General features: G+C 41.2%; 2 protein-coding genes and 1 long non-coding RNA gene across 4 annotated transcripts in view; 1 reads left to right on the top strand and 2 right to left on the bottom strand.

The window, feature by feature from the left end:
- Nucleotides 1-9630, bottom strand: part of zmiz2 (zinc finger, MIZ-type containing 2) — a 22054-nt gene extending 12424 nt beyond the window's left edge. The window contains exons 1-6 of the mRNA XM_057818292.1: nucleotides 9248-9630; nucleotides 5224-5305; nucleotides 2478-2595; nucleotides 1971-2188; nucleotides 1744-1900; nucleotides 91-318 (exon numbers count right to left, since the gene is read on the bottom strand). Of these exons, the coding sequence (XP_057674275.1) occupies nucleotides 91-318; nucleotides 1744-1900; nucleotides 1971-2188; nucleotides 2478-2595; nucleotides 5224-5273 (771 nt within the window). The 5' untranslated portion in view covers nucleotides 5274-5305; nucleotides 9248-9630. The remainder of the gene's footprint in view (nucleotides 1-90; nucleotides 319-1743; nucleotides 1901-1970; nucleotides 2189-2477; nucleotides 2596-5223; nucleotides 5306-9247) is intronic.
- Nucleotides 9104-19180, top strand: LOC130905170 (uncharacterized). The gene is made up of 3 exons (XR_009061061.1): nucleotides 9104-9715; nucleotides 15276-15389; nucleotides 15601-19180. It is a non-coding gene; the product is annotated as an uncharacterized LOC130905170 (long non-coding RNA).
- ogdhb (oxoglutarate dehydrogenase b) overlaps nucleotides 14235-22050 on the bottom strand; it is a 20877-nt gene continuing 13061 nt past the window's right edge. For both annotated transcript variants that reach the window (XM_057818290.1, XM_057818291.1), the window contains 3 exons: nucleotides 19590-19753; nucleotides 18784-18938; nucleotides 14235-15444 (listed from right to left, as the gene is read on the bottom strand). In XM_057818290.1, coding sequence (XP_057674273.1) covers nucleotides 15321-15444; nucleotides 18784-18938; nucleotides 19590-19753 — 443 coding nt within the window. In that variant the 3' untranslated portion in view covers nucleotides 14235-15320. The remainder of the gene's footprint in view (nucleotides 15445-18783; nucleotides 18939-19589; nucleotides 19754-22050) is intronic.

Genomic DNA, 22050 nt, shown 5'->3' with positions numbered 1-22050 from the left:
TGAACTCAAGCTCTTAACTCATTGGCTTCATTCGTCCTTCCCATAAAAAGGAATTCAATAGAAATGATTAGGTTTGAAATGAGTTTTTACCTCTGAGTGGAAGGTGCGTTTGAGTCCCTGTGTTGCGGCGGGGTATCCCGCACTTCCACCCCCGTGCATCTTCTGCGAGGCTCCGGGGTGTGGTGGGTACAAGCCCCCGCCGGAAGGCGGTGCGGCCCCGGGCCTGCCGGACACCATCGCTCCTTGGTTCATGGCCGTGGGACCGCGAGCTCCCACGTGAGACATAAACTGGGGGCTGTATGAGGAGGCTCCGCCCATCTATGTAAAAAGAGCAAGTTAGTTAGCCGTCAGGCTACAACATCCCCTGCTGGACGTTCCATCATCTGTGCTTTAGCGATTGGAAACAGTTGCCACGTTTACATGGAGCCAAATATTCCAATTACAATCGGAATATTTGTTCAAACCGAATGAATGTGTTCCATATAAACACCTCATTTGGAATGAACAGGCCCAAACCGAATGGAATTTCATTCCGATTCACAGGGGTGGAATATTCCTTTTCCCAAACCGATTAGAAGTAAAATTATATCATGTAAACAGGGAAGCGGAATGGTGTCTGGTTGCGTTCTTTCTGCACATGCTCCGTACTGACGTGGTGACGTCACTTGGTGACGTAAGTAACGTCACTTGCAACATGGCTTCCAAGCACACGCACAGCGCACCCACACAACTTTTTAAATGAACGGCGTATCATTCTGAAGTTTTGTTTCCACTCGAAAAGTTAAAACAGCAGCTGATCTGATGATCGATCTCCATGTTTTGCAACGTGACGCTTTGTTTTGATTAATCTGCGCATGTCAGACGGCAGTTGTCAAACGTCCTTTCGGAATAAAGGCAGTCACATGTAAACGCTGGATCGGAATAGATGAAGTGACATGTAAACAGCTGATGTGAAATTTCCATTCAGAATGATTTGAATCGGTATGAATAAAAGTCAGCATGTAAACGTGGCTAGTGACTAGCGTGAAAATTTTGAATTGGAGCACAACTCTTTTGGCTGCCAAGAAAAATAATGGAAATTTTTAACTGTCTTATGGATTTAATGGGACTTTTATGTATCATTTAATTTGTATTTTTATTTCTTAATTATGTCTTGATTTTCATGTGATATTTAGCACCGTGAACTACTGTGTTGAATTGTGCTATACCAATAAATTTGCTTTGCCTAATATTTTTTTATATGCTTAAAAAGTAATAAAAGGTTCAATAAATAGTTATAAAAAGGACAATTTAGCTCTTTATTATTCAGATTTTATTTTCAGTAATTCTATTTTAAATACGGTATAAGTATAAACAAAATAAAATATATTGTTTCAATATAAAGAAAAAACATTTTTTGTTTTGTTTGGTGAAAAAATAAATAGTCAAACCGACAGTATATTTTTTTAATGCTCTGTGGCTGTCATTGACGATGTTAGATGTTCAAACCATTTTGACTGGGAGGGGTAAGCAAGGATCATACTCGGTAAAAATGGAATGGACGTCTATTGGCGTCAATGGGTGTTTTTAACATCAATTATAACAACTACCACCGCATGTAGTGTAGTGTGTGAATGCTATAGGATTGTAAACATGGATTTGCACTTGTTCATAAGGGCTTGAAATTAGGGCTTCAAAGTAGATAAGTCTTCACTCAGTGTTATTTATAAGAATAAAAGTTCAAAATGAGGGTTGCTCTGTTACCTGAGCGTAGTTGATGTCCTGGTTCTGCTTCTCCTGGATCGCCGCCACGGTGGCAGTGGCTGTGGCCGTAGCGGTGGCTGCGGCCACGGCAGCGGCCGTGGCCGTGGTGAAGTCCGAGGGGGGGCGCGCACCCATGCCGCCGCTATTACCGGGGTAACTGGGGACATGGAGTAATAGTCAATAGTGGGTTTGCGATATAGCGAACCCGCGTCAAAAAGGAGCCTGACCTGCCGCCATAGGCCGCCGCGGGGTTGTACGTCGCGTTGGGGCGTCCATACATGAGCGGTTGGCCGTAACCTTTGGACACTGCGTCGCCGTAGGCCTGCTGGCCCATGAACTGCGGGCCCATGCCCCCAGTCATGCCAGGCCCGCCGCCTCCACCCCCACCGGGCATCATGTGGCCACCCGCGCTGTCGCCAGGACCCATGGGCGGCGCGCCGATCACCTATGAATAAAAAATATATAATATGAAACCACATTTGGCAGGCTATATTTCATTAAAAGTAATATGATTAATAATGATATAAAATGTCAAAAAACTTTAAATAAATACAAGGAATAAAAATAACAAAATGTTTTAAATAGACCATGTTATTTTTTAAATGTTTTAATTTTATTTCCCCAAAAAATAAAAAGTAAAAAAAATAAAGAAAAGAAAATCTTGCCGTCAATGGCAGCCAATTGAGTTCCTAACATCCTTCCTTTCTGATGAAGCAGGCTTCGTCACATGTTACCTGGCTATGCGTGGGATTGGTCACGCCCCACACAGTGGTTACAACAGAGAGAGAGCCCGGGTGCTGATTGGCTGCTGGTTGCCAGGAGACTGGCTCATGGAAGAAGGCGCCGTCACCGCTGCGGAGGGAGAGGAAAAAATGGAATAAAGGCCAGGATGGCAGCGACACCGGGCGTTAGCGCTTATTCACACTGCCACCTCACAATCACCCTGCTAGTACCGCTAAAGTTCAATTACAAATGACCACATTATTAATCAAACGCCAGTTACAACCCATTTGAAAATCAGGGCTGCCACAAACAATTTATTTGGATCGTTGAGTATTTTTTTTCAACGAGTCGACTCGTATAGAAATAACATGTAATGTTTCTCCTTATAAAATTGTAACAGTTTTGACTGATTATGGAACTATATGATTGTTTTTTATTACAATTTTTTTTAAGTTAAAAAGAAAAAAAAGATAAAAATGGGAATTTTTTACAGGTATTTTAAACCCCTTGATGTCTATGTTAGTCAATTAGTGACATTCCAAATCCTTGTTTGATATAGAAGCCAAATGCCACTAATTTTCGTAAAAAAAAAATAAATTAAAAAAAAACCTCTCTATATATATATATGTAAATTAGGATGATTAATTTCTAACTGATTACACTATATATATATATATATATATATATATATATATATATATATATTTTTTTAAATCACTCAGTGAAAAAGTTCTAAATCTTAATACTTTTCAAAAAAGAATTTGGGCGTCAAGGGGTTTACTTTTTTCAAATTGAAATAAAGAAAATTTTAAAAAATAACCCTTAAATAAAAGTGTTAAAACAGAATATTTACCACAGAACATTTACTTATTTAATATTGAATAATCTTGTTTCAGCGCCATTGACGGCAACAGATGTCCAAATGGACATCCATTGCCGACAATGGCTGCCAATGTTGATTTATGGAATAACATTAAAGTTGATCTGACATTAGTAATGTTGTTGATCAGTTGGGCTAAGTTCATACTACAGGTCTTAATGTCGTGTTTTTCCCCCCGACTCGAGTGAGGCATTAACTTGACTGTCTGAATGGGAAAAATCACACAGACGTGGACCATTTCAAATCCGATCTGTCACTTTCGTATGTGGTTTAAATCCGATCTGGGCCAAACCTTTCCAGAATGTCACGGCGGTCTGAACTGCCAAGTCTCTTAACTCGAAATTCATGCAGCAATTATGTCATCAAAAAGCGAGAGAGTCAGGGTCCTACCGTAGCGGTGCAGCTGTTAGCGCCTAGCTTGGCTTGAACATGACTTTTGGGGAAGGGTCGGGTTGACAACAGTCATAAAAAATAAAAATGAGGTTGAAGATAAGCCTTGAGAATGGTCGGTTTTCTCACTGCTCTATATTAGCAATATTTCTAGATTGCTTACACGGCCGACAGTCGGGGCAAACTGTCAGTATGTGTGTGTGACATGCACGGACAGTGCGTGCATGCTATCGATCCATATAAACTTTTAATATAAGCCTAAACTAGAGGTGCACGATAATTATCGGTCCAATAATTACCGGTCCGATAATAGGAATTATGACGTCGTCCCAATAAATCCAATAACAATATATATTATCTGGCCTATTAATATTAATTTTGGCATGGAGTCGGTAGATTGGGATGTGTGTGTTTGTTTCCATTCCTGTTTTGCCAGTATGCAAAGTTCTGTTACTGTTCTAGAGGCCTTATTTTTCCATCACTGAGTGATGAACCTTACTATGGCAATTAGCAAATGTTTGCATTTTACAGTGTTATGTTTACAAGTTATTGAGAGGCCTTTTTGTTATTGATAGGCTTGCTGTCCTATAAATGCCAGGTCAAGTTGTTTCATGGACCAAGACGACAAAAGTCTCCTCTCCTGTTGCACCAAATGTTTTATCTGCCGACAAAGCACAAGGGTTTATGTTTGTTTTAGTTCTGTTCTTATTGTTCAGGGGAACACATCGTCAATGATATTGACTGATTGATTGTGATTGACTCAAACTATATTTATTTGAAAAATTTAATATGGGCACTTTATTTGAAGTCAAAATTGTTCTTGTCTTTGTTTTGTTCATTATAATAATGTTCATGTCATCATGAAAATTCTGGTTAGGTCAAAGGCAAATCTGTGCTGAATCCACCACTCGTATTTTTGACCTACAGGTGTTCAAAAATTCAGGTTAACATACATTTAAAAATTATATATATATATTATCGGTTATCGTATCGGCATCGGCCTTAAGGAACAAGAAGTTAACGATATCGGTTTCAAAAAAATGGATATCGTGCACCCCTAGCCTAAACGGCGATTATTTATGTCTGTTATTTGTGTCCTTTTTTTGGAAATCAAAATATGATCTCCCCGGAATGATGGATGACAGCCAGCATGAGTAGTCATTTGTTTTGATGCTTCTGCGCATGCGGGTCTTCTTGCCCAGCGCGTGTCGGACTGCAAATTAGTGCGCATGCATAATACTTGAACGGGCTCAATGGAAAAAGGCCGTCTAACGGGCACGCCAAAAAAACAGATATGACAAAAAATCGAATTTGTGCATTAAAACCTGCGGTATGAACCTAGCCTTAGAGAGTTATACATTATAGTTTGACAAAGTTATAAAATGTCAAAACCATGAATCAGCTATCGAAATAGCCGCCCATAAACGTCATTATGCATTAGGCGTGACAGTTCTAATCTAGCGTAGAGCATGCGTGTACACGTGTACCTTTGAGGAGTGGGATGCGGGGCTCGTTTCATGGAGTTGAGGTGTTTCATCGGAGAAACATAGGGCTGACTGGGGAGCCCGCCTAAAAGGAGCCAAACACAAAAGAGGAAGAAGCATCACGGTCAGTACAAACGGCAGCATGGAACGTTTGGCGCCCTGGCGCAGCATTTCATATTCCGTTGTACGTCGACACCACAAGTGCTCAAAGCCTCACGGCGAGTACCGGGGGGGGGCTTTTAGCTATATTTAGATTGTTGATTTCAAAAGGAGTGGAACACAAGTGAGATGAGATGAGGAGGCGCTCACTCAACAAGAGGTTTTACTTTCCGATTGAACCACCAGATCACTTCCTGTGAAGTGAGTTCAGGTGCATCGATATCTATTATGCTGCTGAACATTGTGTATAGTATTTGTACAGTGTGCGTTGTTGTGGTAGTTAGGTTGCTGGGCTAAGTACCTAAGTACAAAGAAATAACGTGCCGATGATGCGCAATATGTACACTTTGAGATCTAGATTCCAACTGCCGGTGTAGGAGCACGATCCGCACGGGGTGCAAAATCTGCACGGGGGGCCTGCGCTTGACAGTGACATTCGGTTATTCTCGTGATATGATTGGCCGAAGAGTCGAAATGCACTTCCAGAGCTGTGATCTCCTGTAAAATGCCTGTTTAAAGGTTTGACAGTTGTTTTTGAGAGTCGTTGTAATGCGTTAGATCAAAAGCGCCAGTTTAAACTTGGGTATGTAAAGTAGGGCTGCAGCTATCGGTTATTTTAGTAGTCGATTAATCGATGAACCAGTTAGTCCGAATAATTCAGTAGTCGGATAAGGAACATGAAAAATTAAAATACCTTAACTGAACCTCAAACGCTATAATAAAATAAAATAAATGTGGATCTAAGTACAACAAAAGAAAAATTGGCTGACTTAGGGGCAGTTTACATGGTGACTCTCCGAGAAAACGAAAAATTTCAAATTTGCATTTGCGTCTCCATTTGAACAATGTCGCAATTCCCCATGAAAATGATGTAGTATTCATGCCAGGCCCTAGGGGGCAGTGCAGATTTACAGGGCGACAGAGAATGATGCACTTTGACCCCACCAAGCTCCCTCAGCCCGGAAAAAAATATGCCCGCCCACTCGAAGCAATGTCATTTTTCTTTTGTTCAAAAAGGCACAAAAATTGAAACGTTCAACATATTTGAATTAAGAAATATTATTAAAACAGTAAATTAAAGCTGACATTCCGCCATATTTGCTGTTTTTAATGTTTAGTAGCACCGCTGTGCACGGCCATTGTGACGTGTACGAGTGCTGACTTTAACGGCGCGGTCTCGCGCCGCAGGAGCCTTTGATATGCATATCGAGGAAGCCCCCCTCAACCCCCCGCAATCAGATTCTTCCACTTTGGAGGCAGGATTTAGAATTTTTCGTCTTCGCCGACACCATATACACGCCAGGCAAGTCCACTACTCAGTCATTGCGTCTTTGTGTCGCAGAGTCGTCATGTAAACGGCCCCAAAATTCAGCTAGCTTAAATGCTATAAAATGCTAACGTTTTTTTTGTACAATCCCCTTTACAAATGGTTCAAACACACATTCCAACAAAAAATGGCTAAATATACCTATGAACTAAACTACGAATGCATTAAAAAACATTAGCTCAAACAAAAACTCAACTTATGTAGGTCTTAACAGGGAGCAGTTGGATTCAGCCATGTGAAATGAGTTATGTCATATTCACTGTTGCCACTATAGGGCAGTGCATCCACACAAATCAATAAAACTAAATGCAAACACTTTCAAAACAAACCATTACAACGTCACTTTAATTAAACAAATACTCGAAGCAGCAAAATTTGAATCTTTTTTCTAATCGAATTACTTGCGTTAATCGATTAATCGTTGCAGCATTAATGTAAAGCGATTGATGATATCACACATAGAGATGATTATTAACATTTAACTGGGAAAGTTAAAAAAAGAGCAAACGTGTGTGCACACCTGTCTCTCAGACATTAAATATCAGGGCCCATCACTGTCCATCACTAAAACTAGTTTAAAAAATAAATAAATAAACAAACAAACAGTTTTATTCACTGGCTATTAAACCTGCATCACACTCAACCCTTTTAATGGCCATTTATTTTGTCTTTTTTTTATGCTTGCTTTTGACATTAGTACTGATGTTGTATGTTTCTTTCTTTAATAACATTTTTTTCATATAAATCATTTAATATTGACACAATAGAAAAACCAACCCGAACACTTTTGCTGCATTTGAGGAAGGTGGAAAGTCGCATTACACTCGGGTCGTCCCAGTTGTGACCGCAAAGCGTTCCAAGCGAATGTAAACAACAAAGATGGTTGATAGCGACAATTAGTTGTTTTTTATTTTGGCAATTTAAAGACATTTTGACCGACAGCAAACCTGCCTTTTCATAAGTAATCGAAAAGTGGAGGGAAAATTTTCAGTTGAGATAAACTGCACACACTGTAACCGCCTTCTTTAGTTACATCCTTGCTGAAAGGCAATATAAAAATATCAATTCATTACGCTAATTTACTGTATGAGAAAAAATACATGGCGCCTCAAACAAACTTAATTTAATTTCATGATTCTGTCATCAATACGTTGTCTTGAGCGCCATTTTGTCGAGTGACGTCAGATTAAAGCGACTCGTGAAGTGGTACTTTGCGACTAGGATCTCCCAGTTCGAGTGGCGTTCCAATTATATTTTTTCTGGTCGGAGGTTGGAAATGTGACTTCATCACCAGGTTCAGGCCCCCCGAGCAGATTTTGCATCCCGAGCGGACAATGCACCTACACCGGTCAACCTACCAAAGATGTCTCCCTACGCACGCTGCTGTAATAAAAGAAGTGCATGCCGCCCATCCTAAATGATGACAGGCGTCCAATTGTGTCGCCTCCAATCATGCTTCGGCTGTAAATGTCAATGAGTTTTCCACAAGCATACATCCGATAACAACTTTTCTTCTACCTAAGACCAAAATGCACCCTCCCACCAATTAGCTTACCACTTGTAGACATCCAATCCATGGGAGGTTGGCAGTGAATGAGCTTTCGTTCATTCGCCACCAGCCCTCCTACGACAAATGCATTGGATGTCTAGTGCCAGCAATGGCAGTCAATCAATTAAGCAGACTCTGACCAAGTCATGATAGTAAGGTCCCTGGGTCACATGACTAAACAGAACCCCGCGCGATTTTTATGAGGGTAGCGGTGTAGTACCATGTCGAGCCACTACATCCTCGGCAGCACTGACCTCCATCGAAGAAGCAAGCAATTCAAGAAGAAGAGGTAGAAACTTTTATAATATTGTATGTGGTTTAAATGTGCGTTATACCATTTTAGTGCCAAACACAAAAAAATGGAGTTCCAATGTCAGCATTTCACTGTCAGTTTTAGACTGGGAGGGTCTGGCAGCCCTCCCAGTTCAAATGGATTGGACGTCTGTCACTGTCAATGGGAAACAAATGAGAAAATGACAAACACACAAAAGTAAAGGCCACAAAAGAGCATTCGGGAATGTAGGAGCGTAATAAAATGTCGCTACAGGTGCCGCATGGCCAACCGCACTACAACAAAGAATTCAAACGACAGACACGTATAAACACAACCTTACGCTTGCTGTGCACGCGCACGTCCAGGCCAGACAACAAGGATCCGCCACACAATGAACTCCTGTGCACGCGCACGCTAGGGAACCTATTACCTGCGCGTGCGCGTGACGCCGGCGCTCACCGTCTAGGTGCCCAACATGCACGCGCACCGCTTCTTCTGGCTTTCCCGCCACGGGCGAACACAGCGGCACAACGGAACAAAGCGGCGTGCACGCGGCGCCTTCCGTTCGGTTCGGTTCCGCCTACCTGCCTGGTGTGAGCGTGCGTTCGTTCGTGCTCGCGACCCCGGTAGCGGCGCGTACTTCAGAGCGCGTGTTCGCGTAACAGAGCGGAGGAGCAAAGATAGCGTACTCGCGCCGTGATATTCCCACGAAGCTTACCTGTCTGTACGTGCGCGTCCACGTCCCGAATCCAGACGCCTCGGCGAGCTAGCTTAGCTTTGCCTAGCTTAGCGCAGGAGGCTAGCTAGCTCGTGTGGCGTCGCAGGAGGCTAGTGGACTAGCCGTCAAGTTTGTTCGCCAAATCCCTCTTTTCGACGCTCATTGTGTCCACGAGGAACAACGAGGCGGCGCCGTCCCAGTGTTTTAAATCAGGGCAGCTTAACACTTCCGGTCGGCGTCACGTTTAATTACGCTAACTCGGCGAATCAATTACAGCTAGCTTCTCGAGGACACTGAGCTCGCTTGGTAAAAAACAGAGCGTTGCACAATGACAAGCTGGAAAGGTCCGTGACGTCACCGCCCTTCCGAGAGCCTCACAGCCCGCTCCTCCTCCTCTTGGGGAGAATGACGTCACCGGGAAATGTTTAGCCTCTCGCCGTGCGTTTCTCCCTCCGCCATCTTGGAAAGGTACTGCTCACGTTCAAACACATAAAAAAAAAAAAAAGGATTCGCACCAGCTATTCCACCAAAACTGTTTGTTCGTTGTCCATACAAATGCGTTGTACAGTACTTGTATTGTGTATACAACAGGTTACAAGTGTGCTTCATGTAGAATTGCACATTTGTGTGCTGCAGTCCTTACAAGTCCCTTTTAAACTCATTGGCTGCCATTGACGGTGATAGACATCTAATCCATTTGTATCGGGAGGGTTAGCAGAAAATGAAAATTCCCGATGCTAGTGTTAAGCTAATACCATTTTTTCTCACATTGCCAAACCCGATACCTGGCTGTGTGAGTTCGGCTGTCACCGATACTGTACCGATACCATGTTTTAAAAAAACTTTTAATACTAAGTTATTTCACACTCACTTGAATGTAAAGTCATTGCTTTCATGGCTTAGTCCGACACTGCTGAACTCATTGACTGCACTAGATGTCCAATCCTCTTGAAGTGGGAGTGGCTGGCAGCAAATTAAAAAATGTTAATTCGCTGCCACCCTGCTAGTTCAAATTGAACAGATGTCTACTAGTGATAAAATTATTTCATTCAATGGCAGAAGCATGAAAAGACCTTTCATCGCCCCTACCAACATGGCATCAAAACAGTCATGTTGGTAGAGGCAATGTTCACATCAAACATAAGGCATTGACATGAAAAAATTGAGCCATAATTAGCTAATTTCACGACTGATTCTTAAAAGATTATTTTATCAATGTCAAAGCACCTGCATTTACTCACTGGCTGCCTTTGACGGTGCTAGACGTTCAATCCATTGGAAGTAGGAGGGTTAGCAGTGAATGAACTAGTGATAAACTCAATTAAATTCACAGCAGAAGGATAATTGGAGGCCACATAATTGGATGTCTGTCATTGTCGTTTGTGTGTGGTTTGTGTTAAAGATTTGGTTTTATATTGAGTACTCAGTATTGGTAACTTTGCCAGGACATTGATCAGAAACCTTTCTAATGCTGTAACAGCTTTAGTTTTATTTAATAAATTAAGACTGCCTGCCATTGTCAGCGATAGATGTGTAATCTATTTGGACTGGGAGTCAGTCTCTCCAAACGTATTGGACTTCTATTGCCGTCCGTGGCAACGAAACTTGATTATTCAATGCCAGCTGTCCCAGTTCAAATGGATTTGATATCTATCGCCACCAATGAGTTGAGGATTTTTCTGCATTTGTCCTCCCAAAACGTGTTTTTGGAGGGATGTGTGAGTGTCAGTGCGTGTCCGATGTCGCAACCCATTGGTGTTTTTCAGAGCTGGGTTGCCGTGGAAACAGGTGCAGAGATTTCCCATTTCTTCATTTTCTTCTCCACGCTATCATATCAGCCCCCTCCCCCCTTACGACCTGCCGCATAGTGGCGACCTACTGCAGTCATTACACAATGTCACTTTCAACACGGCGTGAGGAGGGGGGAGTCGGGAGGGTCCACTTATTGGACTAAACCTCCACCAGGGAAAGGGAGGACGATTCGGGGAGGATTGTTGCAAATTCTTGCCGTGGAACCGCACGCTTGACATCTGCGCACACGCTTGAAGCAGCCGGTTGCCAAGGCGACCGCTGCACACGCCTGCTTCCTGCTTTTCTTTGTGTTGGTGTGCGTGCCTGCATTCCACCGGGGAGGTTTTGGCAAGCGGCGGCACATTCCAGGGAAATGGCTTCTGCTCGTGACCTAGAATAACACACAACATGACTGACTGCGAGGGGGGAGGGGAGGAAGTGAGCCACAGAATAGGAGGAAAGGTTACAAGGAGGCCAGGGAAGATGGTAGGGAAGCAAAAAGTGAGCATGTGGGGAGTCAACACAACAATGACCTCAAATGACCTCCAGTGAAGTCACAACGACGATGAGCGGACATGAGAAAGACAATCAGACCTTTCAAATTTCATCCGTTCTGTCACATTACTATCAAAGGGCTTTGTTGCAAATCCGTTGCTTTACTGGAGGGGTTTCATTCGCTGCTAACCCATGTTCAAATGGATTGGCTGTCTTCTAGTGTTAAACTAATTGAAATTCACAGCAGAAGAATTTTTGGACACCACATGATTGGATGTCTGTCAATGGCGCTGAAAGAGTTAATCAAAATGAATTAAAAGATCTAAATAGTATGCTGTGTAATTCATTGGCTGCCACCGTTTTGCATTTTACCTCATTATTTTACTCTATTTTTTTCTATTTTATTATTTATTTTTACATTTTCTTTTTTAATATTTTGATTGGACGTCTATCATCGTCAGTGGCAGTGATCAAGTTTACCAAAATACATTCAAAATTTAAATTGTGCCCTCTGTAATTAATTGGCCGTCCCTGTTTTTTTGTTGTTTTTTTTCCAGTATTTATTTTACAGCATTGTCTTTTTTTGTTTGTTTTTTTTAAATCATTTTTTACAATTTAGGGGAGGATTTTAAAAAATAATCATCTTTGATCGTGTTCAATATTTTCACCTTTTTTTTTCCAGTATTTATTTTACAGCATTGTCTTTTTTTTTTTTTTTTTTTTTAATCATTTTTTTACAATTTAGGGGAGGATTATAAAAAAATAATCATCTTTGATCATGTTCAATATTTTCATTCTTATTTTCTTCATGATTTTCTCACATTATTTCTCTATTTGTATTTTCCCCCATATTTGATATTATATTATTTTCTACAATGCAGAAATCATTGGAAAGCCAATCAGTGGCAGCCAATGAGTTATGCATTGTAACCTTTTTTTCTTTTTGTCTTGTCGTTTTGCTGCTACAGTACAGTTCTTGCTCAAAGAGCCTCAACTTGCCGTATGCTGCCCTCTGGTGCCTACAAAACAAATAGCATCACGCTGACAAAAGTCTGGTCACGTGACATTCATCAATAACAATCTTTAATTGGGTGAAGCCAATAGTACAACATACAAAATAAATACAGTGCCTTGCAAAAGTATTCGGCCCCCTTGAATCTTGCAACCTTTCGCCACATTTCAGGCTTCAAACATAAAGATATGAAATGTAATTTTTTTGTCAAGAATCAACAACAAGTGGGACACAATCGTGAAGTGGAACAACATTTATTGGATAATTTAAACTTTTTTAACAAATAAAAAACTGAAAAGTGGGGCGTGCAATATTATTCGGCCCCTTTACTTTCAGTGCAGCAAACTCACTCTAGAAGTTCAGTGAGGATCTCTGAATGATCCAATGTTGTCCTAAATGACCGATGATGATAAATAGAATCCACCTGTGTGTAATCAAGTCTCCGTATAAATGCACCTGCTCTGTGATAGTCTCAGGGTTCTGTTTAAAGTGCAGAGAGCATGATGAAAACCAAGGAACACACCAGGCAGGTCCGAGATACTGTTGTGGAGAAGTTTAAAGCCGGATTTGGATACAAAAAGATTTCCCAAGCTTTAAACATCTCAAGGAGCACTGTGCAAGCCATCATATTGAAATGGAAGGAGCATCAGACCACTGCAAATCTAGCAAGACCTGGCCGTCCTTCCAAACTTTCTTCTCAAACAAGGAGAAAACTGATCAGAGATGCAGCCAAGAGGCCCATGATCACTCTGGATGAACTGCAGAGATCTACAGCTGAGGTGGGAGAGTCTGTCCATAGGACAACAATCAGTCGTACACTGCACAAATCTGGCCTTTATGGAAGAGTGGCAAGAAGAAAGCCATTTCTCAAAGATATCCATAAAAAGTCTCGTTGAAAGTTTGCCACAAGCCACCTGGGACACACACCAAACATGTGGAAGAAGGTGCTCTGGTCAGATGAAACCAAAATTGAACTTTTTGGCCACAATGCAAAACGATATGTTTGGCGTAAAAGCAACACAGCTCATCACCCTGAACACACCATCCCCACTGTCAAACATGGTGGTGGCAGCATCATGGTTTGGGCCTGCTTTTCTTCAGCAGGGACAGGGAAGATGGTTAAAATTGACGGGAAGATGGATGCAGCCAAATACAGGAACATTCTGGAAGAAAACCTGTTGGTATCTGCACAAGACCTGAGACTGGGACGGAGATTTATCTTCCAACAGGACAATGATCCAAAACATAAAGCCAAATCTACAATGGAATGGTTCAAAAATAAACGTATCCAGGTGTTAGAATGGCCAAGTCAAAGTCCAGACCGGAATCCAATCGAGAATCTGTGGAAAGAGCTGAACACTGCTGTTCACAAACACTCTCCATCCAACCTCACTGAGCTCGAGCTGTTTTGCAAGGAAGAACGGGCAAGAATGTCAGTCTCTCGATGTGCAAAACTGATAGAAACATACCCCAAGCGACTTGCAGCTGTAATTGGAGCAAAAGGTGGCGCTACAAAGTATTAACGCAAGGGGGCCGAATAATATTGCACGCCCCACTTTTCAGTTTTTTATTTGTTAAAAAAGTTTAAATTATCCAATAAATTTTGTTCCACTTCACGATTGTGTCCCACTTGTTGTTGATTCTTGACAAAAAATTACAATTTTATATCTTTATGTTTGAAGCCTGAAATGTGGCGAAAGGTTGCAAGGTTCAAGGGGGCCTAATACTTTTGCAAGGCACTGTAGCTGACATTCACTTGTCTTCACATCAAAAAATATTTTTTCGTTGTTTAGCTGACAGAGCAAAATGTCCTATCCATGAGGTAATATAGTTGGTAAAGAATAGGGATGTCCCGATCGTATACTTTTGCACCCGAGTCCAAATCACCTGATTTTGAGAATCTAACAATACAGAGTCCCGATCCGAAGCCGACATTTTATTTCTTTATTTTTAAACACAAGTTCCAAACATGTTACTATCCCACTGTGCCGCCTTGATGCTGTATTTCACAAGAATAAGGTAGAAAAATGTTTGTCTTTATTAAATGCTTCATTGAGTGAGTCCACTCAAACCCACTCAGGCTGCTCAGAACAGCCCCTCACTTACACAATGAGTTGCCACAGCACACTTATGACTGGGCTGCAAATTTAACGATGATTGATACATTTGTGCCTTTAATGGTAGAGCTACCAAGCTTCTCTGGCAAGATAAGAGCTACAAACCTGTCAATTATCATTAACTTTAAGTACCAAACGCAAGCTGCACTGGACAATTTGGCTGCACTGCTTAGCAGGAGAGAAGGCGTGGCGCTGTACGAGCATGAAGCAGAAAAACATATTTTTTAATTGAAAACCTGATTGTTTTGACTTGATTCTGATCCTCTGAAAAATGGCGCGATCAACCCGATTTTCAGAAAAAGAAATATATTTTTTAAATTAAAAAGCTGATTGTTTTCACCTTATTTCGATCCTATGAAAAATGGTGCGATCGGCCCGATTTCCGATCACGTGATCAGATCGGGACATCCCTAGTAAAGGAAGCAATAAAATCCCTGAGAAATTCAGTTAAAACGGTCAAAATTAATTTACTTTTTATCTCGGAAACAAAACATTGGCAAATATATGCTAATTTCTTTTGGCTTTCCCATAGCAGATCACATTATAATGTATGTTCGCACAAAGCTTGCCCTTTATGAGACACCTGTGTTTTTACACTTTTTCACATTTACAGCAATGCAACGGCATCCCCTGAGTGCTTGAACGTCCATGGAAGAGGTCAACATTGATTTTCTGAGAAGCCGTCTAGGTCAAAGGTGGTGTTGAGGAGGCGTTGCAGCTCCGTCAGGTGAGTGTGTTTGTTTCCCGTTGCCGGGGCAGCTGCGGGATCGCGCCCAGCGTACCTAAAACATTGCACAGGGGTGGGGGTTCAAATTTATAGATCTATTGTTGTCAATGAGAGGCAATGAGTTAAATACTATGAAAAAAAAGACTAGTTGGGGAGCCATAACCTGAATTTATTAATGGGCTGGATTATTGAAATATTTAAATCTTTACAGAACGCTGCAGCCAGAGTCCTTACAAACCAGGGGCATTACCGGGGGGGCACCCACAGACACGCTCTGCCCGCCCAAAGAAAACTGGATGTAGTACTAACGGCGGTCTGGGCACCGCGTATGGTATCCCATTCATATAGTACTGATGTGTTACCTTTGCATTGTTACCTCCTCTTTCACCATAAAAAAAAAAAAAAAAAAAAAAAAATGAAATGTTGGTTTCGTTCATAGGGGGCGCTACACACATTTACGCATATTTTTATTTTTTAAATTTTTTTTTTTTTTACATTTTAATCAAAGTTTTCACCAGTGTTCACCTGGCTGTTGAGTTTGGTGAGTTTTGAAGCATTCTGAGGGGATCAAAGTAGGGTTCAAAGCGTCGGCGGGACAAAGAATGACTGCTAGGGGTTGCTTGGCGCTACATAGTGTATTTGGAATTTGTCTTTACACGTATCAAAGATTGCATCTGTCTTGACCTGCCTGCCGATTTTGGTGCATTTTGAAGCATTCTAAAGGGGTCAAATTGAGCTCAAAGGGGCTGCGGAACAAATAATAACTATAATGATAATAATAAAACCGAGGAACCACAATAGGTTACCTAAAAAAACATTGTCACCTGCATGTCCATTAGTGTTGTATCGGTCGCGAACGATTCGTTCTTTTTGAACGAATTGTTTGGGTGAACGAGACCGAACTAATCACCATCTGCACTGATTCGTTCTATGAAGTTGGTGCTTGTTCACTGCGTGGGAGGGCGTTGAGCAAGCGGCAGCGTCTTCTGACATCGCACACGACCAATCAGACGCCAGCCTCATCGCGGGCAGGGGAGGGACCGGAAACAGAATCAGGGCGTATGTCACTCACTTCCACGTGTGGCCAATAAGCAGCTAGCGTGCAGGCAAGGGGGCAAGACTGAGTTTTGTCACTTCCCGTTCAGTGACTCGGTCCTCCGGTTCCTGACCTAGCTTGCTGCTAACGTGACTTTCCAGTAATGACTGCGGTGAACGAATCAAAAAATGAAAGGAAAGGACTTTGTCACATATTTGTTAACGTGGAGCCTATCAAATGCAGCTCAAAAAGACCAAAACACCACACAAATCTAGCGAGCATGGTTTAGTGTACTACTTTTCTCAACAGACTCGGGACTACCTATTACGACATACTATCAAATTTACAGTAATTTAAAACACGGGTAGCTACGAGGCAAGCAAAAGCTGAGCTGCGGTCGCGTGACGGCAATGAAGGGGGCAAAGAACTGTCACTATATGGAGGCTTCATGGCAGCGATATTTACCTCATATATGCACAGAAAAAAAGAATATTTAGTATGATCACCATAATACTGATTTGCAATGAAACGGTATATACATGTCCATTTTTTCCAAGTGTTTTATTATTTTTTTTCCGTGTCAGGTGTTGGTTGGTTTGACAAATTATGTCAATCCGTCCATCATGTGCTACTCAAGCGCCCCACAACAACGCACATGGACACGGGAGATGTCGCAATATGTTTACATTTTTCTTAACAGACTAATGAGAGTAGAAAGGCGATATCGTAAAGAGCAAACAATTATTTCTCGTCAGCATTTGACGATCTGAGATGCGGGGACGACAGGGGAGCTGACCGGATTATTTTATTTATTAATACCAGTGCAAAAATTCAGTACGATCACCATAATACTGATTTGCAATGAAACTGTATATACATGTCAATTTTTTCCGAGTGTTTTATTTTTTTTTCTGTGTCAGGTGTTGGTTGGTTTGACAAATTATGTCAATCCGTCCATCATGCGCTACTCAAGCGCCCCAAAACAAGGCACGCGGACACGGGAGATGTCGCAATATGTCTACATTTTTCTTAACAGACTAATGAGGGTAGAAAGGTGACATCGTAAAGAGCAAACAATCATTTCTCGTCAACATTTGACGATCTGAGATGCGGGGACGACAGGGGAGCTGACCGGATTATTTTATTTATTAATGCCAGTGCAAAAATCCAATACGATCATCTTGATACTGATTTGCAATTAAACTGTCAAATATCAAAATGCAGTATTGTCTTTATTTCAGAGCAGCACATTCGACAACTAGCTATTTACACTTATAGTTTTAACAATAGTGACTAAAAATAATAGTGATGAGCATAAAAACAAAAATACAACAGAGCGAGAGGTAAATATGATGTGTTGGTCGTTCCATATTTAGAAATTAAACTTTCGATTTATTTTTATTTTCGTGACAGCAAGCATGCTGCGTTGGCTGGTAGCAGGCTAGCAGCAGCATTGTATATGTGATCAAGAACATGCTAAAGAAAGTCCGTGCGCCCCCGACCCCAAACCCCCACTCCTCCCACAAAAGGAAAATGTTTAACCGTGTCCTAAATCGAAATGCAAGCACGAGCCATGACTTTGAACCCATAGAACTAGGACAGACAACGCGGAAGTTCTCCCTCGCTTTTGCAGCAGCGGGAGGGAGGGAGACGAGGCTGTCTGTGAAAGCAGAATGATATTGCCTGTCACTCATTACTGAAACTACGACGAGCGGTCAATGAGGAGCCTGTCTGCAAGAGAGAGGGAGGGACCAAGAATGTCACTTCCCGTTCAGTTATACTGCGAAGCGGTCTTTGGTGATTCGTTCGGCAACGTCACTTCCCGTTCAGTAACCGAACGATTCATTTGGGCGGGGAGGGAGATGAGGGGGGCGAACGATTCGTTGAACGATTCGTTTGAACGAATCTTTTTACTGAACGAGCCGGAATGGATTCGTTTACTCAAGTGAACGACAGATCCCGTCACTAATGTCCATACTGTTCAGTTATGGATGTGTTCTAAGTCAAATATAATCAAACCAACTTTTATTTATTTAGACCAAATCACAAAAACAATTATCTCAAGGAGAAAACAAAACATGTTTTACAGTGCAGTAGCCCTACGCTGGATTTCGACCTACTTGAGTATTGTAGCTTTTTTATTTATTTATTTATGTTTGCCCCTCCCCCCTCCCCCGGGTAAGACTAATGCCCACCCACACCTGGCATCCTGGTAACACCACTGTAAATACAAACCATATTACACTGGTCAAGAAATCATTGCAATGGCGTCCAGTGAGTCAAAGAATAGACTAAGGGTTTGGGTCAAGACTAGGATTAGGTACTTGAGTAAAGTGTTAGATGATGTTGATGCCTTACCAAATCGGTCGTGCGTGGCCAACTGTGGTCTGCATTCGGGGCTTGATGTATTCGTAGTATCCCTGATTCTTGTGCTCTTCCTGACACCAGACCACGGTCGCCTGGGCGTAGCGTTCCATTTCAGTTCGTACCAGATCAAACGGGAAGGGTGACAGCTGCGGGGACCAGTCATATGTTTAGAACGCAACCACGACAAGGGACGGATAAGCCTCAAAACAAGTTTAAGTCTTTTTAGGGCACTCATTCAATCCATTGACTGCCATTGATGGCGCTAGATTTCCAATCCATTTTGATTGTGGAGGGTGAATGAATGGATTGGATGTGTTGCACTATCAGTGGTGCTGAAACATGACAATCCTTTCAGTTTAAATTAATTGACTGACTGTCAACGGCAGGCTATGAGGTGAATACTATGAAATTTAACCCAAAAAATTAACTTGTGTGTTGTATGTTATTGAACAGAGTATTGCATATTTCTGTTTGTATTCATTTTAATGTAGTTATTTTTTAAATTAACATTTTTGCTAATATATAATTTTATTTATTTATTTTATTCATATTAAAATGTATATATTTATTTTATTTATATAAAAAAGACAATAAATAATGATTTATTTTTAAAAAATAATCATGTTTGAGATTAAAGGAATAAATGTGGAACAAAAGTAACGTAAATAAAGTTCCTCTTTGGAGAAAAAAAAAAAATATTTTTTTGTAATCATTCCCAATAAAAAACTCAAATTCATGAAATTGATATATCTCTCTGGCCTAAGCTGACGTACTAGTTCAAACGTAGAAATATGTACCTGCTCCACACGGACTATCGCCACCGCAGCGTCCAGTTCCCGCTTGGCGCGCTCACGGCGCAGGTCGTAGTAAATCTTTCCAGTGCAGAATACGAGACGCTTCACGCTGCTGGGCTCGGCGGATGCTGGACCCTCGTCAAGGATCACGCGCTGAAATTGGGTTCCTGTAGGAGGATTTTTTTTTTTACATTAAAAAATGAAATATTTGCTCCAAGCTGTTTCAGTGCCATTGACTACAGTATGGTAGACATCCAATCACGTTGGTTTTCATCCTTCTGCTGTGAATTTAAATGAGTTTGTCCCTAGTAGACATCCAATCCATTTGAACTGGAAGGTCTGACGGCAAATGAACGTTTGTTCATTCACTGCTCCTTCAGTCCTCTCACTTCAAAAGGGTTGGACGTCTATTGCTGTCAATGGAAGTCGACGAGTTAAATATTTATATGGGCTGACTGACGTAGTGGCTCTCTGGAGGAAACCGGAGTTGCGATGTGGTCCGTGAAAAAGAGGACTTTGACACCCATTAACATTTTTGAACTCATCGTAGTGTATCGTAGATAAACATCACATAGGAAGTATAGCGATCCCTCGTTTCTAGCGGTTAATGGGGACCAGAACCCACCGCGATAAGTGGAAAAACTGCAAAGTAGCGCCCCCCCCACCCCAAAAAAAAAGTTCAATATACTTATTCAGATCTATCATTGGAAAGAGATACATATAAGACATGTTTTTTACCTTTTTCCCCAAAGTATAATTTAAAAAAACCTTTATGTGTATATACTGTATATATTAATAAATGGTGTTTAATAGTGGTGTCAACAATAATCGATGTGGCGATGCATCCCAATGCGGGGCATGGACGATTCGATTCGATGTGGGCAACAAGCCGAATCGATTCAGCGCATTTTAAAATATATAAGTACGTTCAAAAATCTTCCCTGCGCAATTCCGGTGATGCAATGGATTTGGTTTCCCCATTTGTATTATTATTGTCATGTTTCATTTTTTACACACTGCATAACTCTGGTCAAGTTTCCCACCAACCTCATAGAAGCCAAAATGTCTCCAGATGTCAGCTTTCAATGTCTTAGGTGCATCAAGAATCTTTCTTGCTCCCTCTTTCTCCGCTTCAGCCATTGTTATGTTATGTCCTATCTCTTAGAGGTTAGATCTTGTGCCCGAACCCGAATGGGTCGGGCCCAAAATGTCAAGCATTCACGTTCGGGTCGGGTCGGCCCGCCCCGCGCTGGACTAATTATAAAAAAAATTTTTTTTAAATGGGATAAAACCGAGAGCAGGCTCTCTGTATTGTTCATTTGCTTGTGCACTCACATGAAGCAGTGGCGCCGCCCGCTTTTTCTTCTTCTCCTCCGCTGTGGTGCTTGTGATTCGGTACGAAAGACACTTTTATTTATGCACACAAAGGCAACACAAATGTTACCCTTTTAAATCCTCTCCTCTGTGTGTCTGCAAACTCTTTTTTTAAAATTTTTTTTTATTAAACTTTCCCAACGTTATTTCGTTGTGAAAATGATTGTATAATTATCACAAAAATATGTAGACTATTTAAACATTAAGAAAACTTGCGTTTTTTTTCTGCCAACTGAGAATTCGTTACGAAAGACTTTTATTTATGCACACAAAGGCATCACAAATGTGATCCTTTTGAATCCTCTCCTCTGTGTGTCTGCAAACTCGTTTTTTTTTTTTTTTTTTAATATTAAACTTTCCCAACGTTATTTCGTTGTGTAAATGATTTTATAATTATCACAAAAATATGTAGACTATTTAAACATTAAGAAAACTTGCGTTTTTTTTCTGCCAACTGAGAATTCGTTACGAAAGACACTTTTTTATGCACACAAAGGCAACACAAATGTGATCCTTTTGAATCCTCTCCTCTGTGTGTTTGCAAAATCGGATGTTTTTTTTTTAAATATTACTCTTTCCCAGCGTTATTTCGTTAACGCGTTGCTTCTATAACGATCACAAAAATATGTAGACTATTTAAACAATAAGAAACATGCGTTTTTTCTGCCATCTCGAAGAAATGAAAATAAATTGCTGCTGCTGCGTTTTTGTTTTTTTTTCGCGTCACTCCAAGCCGGGTCGGGCTTCAATACCAGCGGGCCGTGTCGGGTCGGGCTGGATTTTTTAGGCCCCATCTAACCTCTACTATCTCTCTGCTCTCTCAATTGCAAAAAAATGATATTTCCTCATGTTGAAACAGATTGTTATGGCTGCTAAAATGCTGCTGCACTTCATTTTAATTCATTATTTTATATTGTTATGTGGTACTTACTAATTGCATTTCTAAGTTGATTGCACATATATAGTGGGCTAGGCCTACATTTTACTTTTGTTGTACATTGCAATTTAGTTGGATGTTTTGTTTGCAACTGAACTGATCCCTGGATTGATATTGCAATAAAGATGCTGCTGCACTATAATATCTTCTTTG

Source organism: Corythoichthys intestinalis, chromosome 17 (genome assembly GCF_030265065.1).
Source record: "Corythoichthys intestinalis isolate RoL2023-P3 chromosome 17, ASM3026506v1, whole genome shotgun sequence".
Lineage (NCBI taxonomy): Eukaryota > Metazoa > Chordata > Actinopteri > Syngnathiformes > Syngnathidae > Corythoichthys > Corythoichthys intestinalis.
This window is presented reverse-complemented; position numbering and strand designations above follow the sequence as displayed.